The sequence below is a fragment of the Microtus ochrogaster genome, unplaced genomic scaffold, assembly GCF_000317375.1.
Source record: "Microtus ochrogaster isolate Prairie Vole_2 unplaced genomic scaffold, MicOch1.0 UNK49, whole genome shotgun sequence".
Lineage (NCBI taxonomy): Eukaryota > Metazoa > Chordata > Mammalia > Rodentia > Cricetidae > Microtus > Microtus ochrogaster.
The window spans coordinates 397251-403479 of NW_004949147.1; the positions used below are offsets into that span (position 1 = coordinate 397251).

Here is a 6229-nt window from a genome sequence, read left to right on the forward strand (position 1 = left end):
TCTACAGAGCTAGTTCCAGGACAGGCTCCAAAGCCACAGAGAAACCCTGTCTCGAAAAACCAAAAAAAAAAAAAAAAGACAGAGACCTCAAATTTCCTGTCCTACAGAAGGATACTCGGGAGGTGGTAGCCGTAAAATGCGTGGCCAAGAAAAGTCTCAACAAGGCATCTGTGGAAAACCTCCTGACTGAGATTGAGATCCTCAAGGGCATCCGGCACCCCCACATTGTGCAGCTGAAAGACTTCCAGGTGCGAGCCTGGGGCGGGGTTCCCTCCTAAGGACGCTGGAGGAGGGACACTGCCTACAGCTGCCTCTTTACTTCCAACCACAGTGGGACAATGACAATATCTACCTCATCATGGAGTTCTGCGCAGGGGGTGACCTCTCTCGCTTCATCCACACCCGCAGGATCCTACCTGAGAAGGTGGCTCGTGTTTTCATGCAACAGCTGGGTAAAAGCCAACGGCCCTTCCTGTGTTCTCTTCCCCCCACCCCAGTGCTTCGCAGTCTCCCATGTCTGTGTCCTACCGTATGTGGGGAGTTCTTCCACATGTCGAACATGATGTAAGAACCTTGTAGACTCTTCCAGGGTCCAGTAGGTGGAACCCAAGTGCTTTAGTGAGGAAGAATGCAAAAGGACTTGGGCTTTTCGGGAGGCTCCTACAAGGAGGGAGGGCGGTGTCTTATGAAGGGTACAAAGAGCAGGCCTTTGGGAAAGTGTTTAGTGGTGGCAGGAGTTCCAGGTGATGGCGGTGCATGCCTTTAAAAAGTGACAGGAGTCTGGTGCTTCCTTGTATCCTGCAGTCCAGCCAGGACAAAGCCACAGTAATGCCTCAGGAAGAGGGTAAATGGAAGCCTGCGGCAGGGAGAGGCAGGTGGGAACTAGACTCTAATTTTCATGGGGCCCGCTCCCCAGCTAGTGCCCTGAAGTTCCTGCATGAACGAAACATCTCCCATCTGGATCTGAAGCCCCAGAACATTCTGCTGAGCTCTTTGGAGAAGCCCCATCTGAAACTGGCAGGTCTGAGTCGGGAACGGCAGGGTGATGGTGTAGAGTGGGTGAATCGTGAGCTCCTTGTTGGGCTCCCTCAGCATCCTTGTCCCCTGGGGTCCCTGTCTTCAGTCATTGGTGGCAGGTCAGGTTTGAGCCTGTCACCAAAAGGTAGCGCCTGTTCTCAGGCTGCACACACTTAAGTCCCGCAGTGCTGTGGATGGAGTTAGGGATCACTCTGGGTCAGAGATGGAGCTTAGTCTGGCAATAATGCCAGTTTGTGACCAGCATCCAGGATCAGTCTGTGAGTAGGGACCCAACTTAATCTGTCATTAGGATTAGGGCTCAGTCTGGACACCTGAGGAGAATATGGCCCTGGAAGGGTGGTCATGGCCTCTGATACAATTTGTTTTTTTTTTTTTTTTTTGTTTTGTTTTTTTGTTTTTTCGAGACAGGGTTTCTCTGTGGCTTTGGAGCCTGTCCTGGAACTAGCTCTGTAGACCAGGCTGGTCTCAAACTCACAGATATCCGCCTGTCTCTGCCTCCCGAGTGCTGGGATTAAAGGCATGCGCCACCATCGCCCAGCCTCTGATACAATTTGAAAAAGAATGGACTTGAGTTTTAGGCCAGAGAACATGCTTAGTCCTGGGAGGAGGGGCAGGAGGACTTTCAGTGCACATGGTGATTTGAGATGGGCTTCTTAGGAAGATGGTGCTTAAAAGGCTATGTGCCACGAGGAGGGTTTCCACCCCAGAGTGACTTAGGTTGAGTGCTGTGGATCATAGCACAGGGGAGGAGACAGGAGCAGTCCCGGTGAGTCTAGGGTGGGGAGGAGCTCTGACTAGAGTTACAGTAGCAGCTGGGATTTGAGCCCTGTGCCTGGCCTCTTGCCTGCAGACTTTGGCTTTGCACAGCACATGTCCCCACGAGACGAGAAGCATGTGCTGCGTGGCTCCCCACTCTACATGGCTCCTGAGATGGTGTGTCAGCGGCAGTATGATGCTCGTGTGGACCTCTGGTCTGTGGGGGTCATCCTGTATGGTGAGACCTTTGTTCCTTTACTCTCCACCCTGCTTACTCTGAACTTGGGCAAGGCTTCTCTGGGCCCCTCCTGGGTTCTGATGAAAACTGGAGGCCCCAGGGCTCTACTCCAAGGGATTTTGGTTCCTTTCCCAGGGATGAGCGAGGCAAAACTTAACCCTGTTTTCTTCCAGCCTCCCCTCTGCCTTTTTCCACAGAAGCCCTCTTTGGACAGCCTCCTTTTGCCTCCAGATCGTTCTCAGAGCTAGAAGAAAAGATTCGCAGCAATCGGGTTATTGAGGTGCGTCTTGCAGGGTCGTGGCATCCGCTGGGGATTGAGGGATTCAAGGCCCTAGGTTTTTATTCCTCTGGTGCAGACTGCAGTCTAGGCTCCAGGCCTTTCATGGTGGTGGGACATGCTCTACAATGGAAGCCTCGGATCTGGTCCATTCCTGAAGATCTAGGTCAGCCACAGCAGGCAACCAATGGGGCAAAGGCCATGATGGAGCCAGGTCCAGTCTTCCCATAGAACTGGGCTGGTGGCAAATTCCCATTTGATAGGAGCCTGGTAAAGGGTGTGTGGCTCTCTTCTTGCTTGTCACCACCTGCGTGTTCTCCTCAAGTCTCGGATAGCCCACCTCCAAATATGTACCCCTTACGGGAGTTCCTATGAAGCCTCGGGCTTTGGACTCAGTGTCATGTGTCCCTGCCATATTCCTCTGCAGCTCCCCCTTCGGCCCCAACTCTCCCTAGACTGCCGTGACCTGCTGCAGCGACTTCTAGAACGGGATCCCAGCCGTCGGATCTCCTTCAAGGACTTCTTTGCCCACCCCTGGGTGGACCTGGAGCACATGCCCAGTGGGGAGAGCCTGGCGCGGGCAGTAAGCAGACCAATGGGGATGAGGTGGGCTGGGTCTCACTTACCTACTGTGGTGGTGAACTGTCTCATAGAAGCTGAGCTGGTAGCCACAAGGCAGGTGGGATTCTGACTGGTGCTGGTCGGTGTGGCATTGGGAAGTTAGGTCTGACCGCTGATTCTCCCCTCCCCCAGACAGCCCTTGTGGTGGAGGCTGTGAAGAAGGATCAGGAAGGGGATGCTGCCACAGCGCTGTCACTCTACTGCAAGGCTCTGGACTTCTTTGTACCTGCCCTGCACTGTGAGGCCCAGACCGTTCCTATGACCTGGGTGCAGAAGGGGCAGGAGTGGGGTCAGGCTCCCCATTCAGGACCTTAGGGGAGACAATGCAGACGATAAACCTAGAGCTGGTATCTGAGGATTGCAGAGGGCTGACTGGGCGGGGATTTCCAGACAGAGTCCTCATGTGAACCCTTCACCTTCCACAGACGAAGTGGATGCCCAGCGGAAGGAGGCCATTAAGGCCAAGGTAGGGTGATCTCCCCAGGAGGAAATGGATGGACATGGAAGAAGAGGACCCAAAGATCACAAATCTCTGACAGATGGCGCTCAGATTTGGAACCTCCTCTATCACAGGATAGGGCTGGGGGAAGGATTAGGTCAGGCTAGCGTGCTTGATGTCTGACCTGGTTAGTGTGAGGCAGTCACTGAGGACCAGAGACAAATTTGGAGGTGGGTGCTGGCTGAGGGGACGGCCTTCAGCCCCTTATTCTCCTACAGGTGGGGCAGTATGTGTCCCGGGCAGAGGAGCTCAAAGCCATCGTCTCCTCCTCCAACCAGGCCCTGCTAAGGCAGGGCACATCTGTCCAAGGCCTGCTGCGAGGTAGGCTTCAGTTCTTGGACCATGCACTAGTCCTGGCAGCCCCGCTCCATCTTGACAGGGAGACTAGGTAGGCTTTCTGTGGAGAAAACAACAGGCTGCTCCCTTCACCGTGAGCCTTTCCTCTCACATCAGAGATGGCCCGTGACAAGCCTCGCCTCCTTGCTGCCCTGGAAGTGGCCTCAGCTGCCATGGCCAAGGTTTGTTTCCTTGGGAGGGGCACAGGTGGGTTGGAAGGAAACCAAGGGCACAACGTGGAATAATGTGATGTCCCTCTGTCTGGAGGAGGAAGCTGGCAAGGAGCAGGATGCCCTTGACCTGTACCAGCACAGCCTCGGGGAGCTGCTACTGCTGTTGGCAGGTAAGGCCGCAGCCCGCTTCTGCCCCTGCCTCTGGCTGCCCTGTCCTCACCATCTTTGCTCTCTTTACAGCAGAAGCCCAGGGCCGAAGGCGGGAGCTCCTTCACACTGAGGTACTCAGTGGGTGTGGGAGTAGAGTGTCTTCCTCTCCTTTTACCCAGCTGTGTCTGTGGGACCTCTTTAGACTACATATGGAATTCCCCTGCTCTCAGGTGTTTCAAGACCAGAGTGCAGGCCTCAGAATAGTGAAGTCAGTGACCCAGGACTTTGGTGCCTCGGTAAACCAAAAGTTTGTTGGGCTCCTGCAGCAGGGCAGGTTTCCTGAAGGAGGGAGCAAAGTTAGAGGATCAGAGGCAGAGGATTCCAGAGAGCGCCAAGGGTGAAGAAGCGCTTGATTTGAAGCCTGCTCACTTCTGGGTGTGCCTTCTCTTGGCAGGTTCAGAACCTCATGGCTCGAGCTGAATACCTGAAAGAGCAGATCAAGGTGGGCATGGATGAGCCACACTGGGCAGTGGGCTGTGGGTTCTTCCTCTTTGTTGTTGTGTGTGCACTGTGGCTTCTGAGTCTAGCTGTCTGCCTTACCCCTGCCATGCTTTACGTCCCACAGATAAGGGAATCTCACTGGGATGCAGCGACTCTGGACAAAGAGGGACTGTCGGAGTCTGTCCGTAGCTGTGAGTCGTGCCCTGGGGTCTGACAGCCCATAACAGGGTCCTGCCTCCCTTGCCACAGACCCAAGCCTGACGTTTCCCTTTCCCCTCCCTCAGCTTGCACACTACAATGACACCAGAAGGACTAGTGGATGGGACACAAGCCTGAGAGAAGCCGTTTACCAGCCCAGGTTCACACCCGTGCACCTGAGGCCTCCCTGGATGAACACCTCCAAGATGCCCTCATCCTAGTTCCCAGTGTTCATCTGAGCGCTCTCCACCCCTGGGGATCTGGTGGCCAGGTGTACTGAACTCTGGGAGGATTACCTTAATATGACATTGTTATTAGGTGATGTTGGCCTCAAGATATCATCACACTGTATTCTGCTCTGCAAAGAGGACATCATGCCTCTTGAGGGCACCTCTCTTCTTTCCTTGCTACCGGGCAGCTGCTGTACCTGGGCCAACCCTTCCTGGGAACCTTTTTTCTAGCCCTGCTCCCTTCTTGCACTGGAATAGGACCCTCCAGTACCCCTCAGGGACTACCTACCCTACAGAATGCAATCAGCCCTGCAGAACTCTCCAGTCTTTCCGGGAGCACACGCCTGCCGTCCTTTTCAGTACTTTAAGACAATCCTTGATGCATGAAAGTCATGTCCGTTGTAGAGATGGGGTACATGTGAGAATTCCAGGACTATCCCTGACTTGGCATAGAGGAGGGGATCCTCAGGGGGAACATGCCACCTTAGCTGTATAGTGGGTCCTGTGATAGAGCGGGGGGTTGACTGGGCCAGGGTCTTCTCTTTTGTCCTGTTAAGCCATGGATACCTCCACAGTTTATAGTTTATGTGAGCTGGAGATGAATTTACATACCTGGAATTATTGAAGGGTTTCTTTTTATTGCCCCCCCCAATCATCTTGTTTCAAATTTTTGTGTTGAAGGCTGATTTTGAATAAGGAACAGGGGAGCTGTTCTGCATCAAATAACCCCAAATCACAAGCAGTGAGAGTTTCTTTTTTTATTTGTGTGGGGGGAGTAGGGGTTATTTCTAAAGTCAGAATGTTGGTGATTTCTAATCATCCTGCCCTTAACTGCCTCCGTAGGGCAAAGTGGAGCATCCTCCTTGCCAGAGGCTGGGTGTATGTAAAGAATGCAGTTCGTTGTTTCTCTATTAAATTATTTTCTGTACTTATACATCTCTTCTTGCCTTGAGAAAATAGGTGAAGCCGGGCCGTGATGGCGCACGCCTTTAATCCTAGCACTTGGGAGGCAGAGACAGGCAGATCGCTGTGAGTTCGAGGCCAGCCTGGTCTACAAGAGCTAATTCCAGGACAGGCTCCAAAACTACAGAGAAACCCTGTCTCAAAAAACCAAAAAAAGCCGGGCGGTGGTGGTGCACGCCTTTAATCCCAGCACTCGGGAGGCAGAGGCAGGCGGATCTCTGTGAGTTTGAGACCAGCCTGGTCTACAAG

The 6229-nt window shown here is 53.5% G+C and overlaps 1 protein-coding gene across 4 annotated transcripts in view; it reads left to right on the plus strand.

Moving 5' to 3' along the window:
• Ulk3 (unc-51 like kinase 3) overlaps positions 1–5939 on the plus strand; it is a 7061-nt gene extending 1122 nt beyond the window's left edge. The window contains exons 2-16 of one of the 4 annotated variants that reach the window (XM_026777208.1): positions 108–248; positions 332–452; positions 917–1021; positions 1889–2032; positions 2206–2312; positions 2737–2892; positions 3063–3168; positions 3356–3396; positions 3648–3750; positions 3883–3947; positions 4033–4108; positions 4182–4219; positions 4543–4590; positions 4714–4780; positions 4874–5939. In XM_026777208.1, the coding sequence (XP_026633009.1) occupies positions 108–248; positions 332–452; positions 917–1021; positions 1889–2032; positions 2206–2312; positions 2737–2892; positions 3063–3168; positions 3356–3396; positions 3648–3750; positions 3883–3947; positions 4033–4108; positions 4182–4219; positions 4543–4590; positions 4714–4780; positions 4874–4890 (1335 nt within the window). In that variant the 3' untranslated portion in view covers positions 4891–5939. Of the gene's footprint in view, positions 1–107; positions 249–331; positions 453–916; positions 1022–1888; positions 2033–2205; positions 2313–2736; positions 2893–3062; positions 3169–3355; positions 3397–3647; positions 3751–3882; positions 3948–4032; positions 4109–4178; positions 4220–4542; positions 4591–4713; positions 4781–4873 lie in introns of all 4 variants that reach the window. The other 3 variants (XM_026777207.1, XM_005369455.3, XM_026777209.1) reach the window with 3 other exon arrangements.
• The last annotated feature ends 290 nt before the right edge of the window (positions 5940–6229 follow it).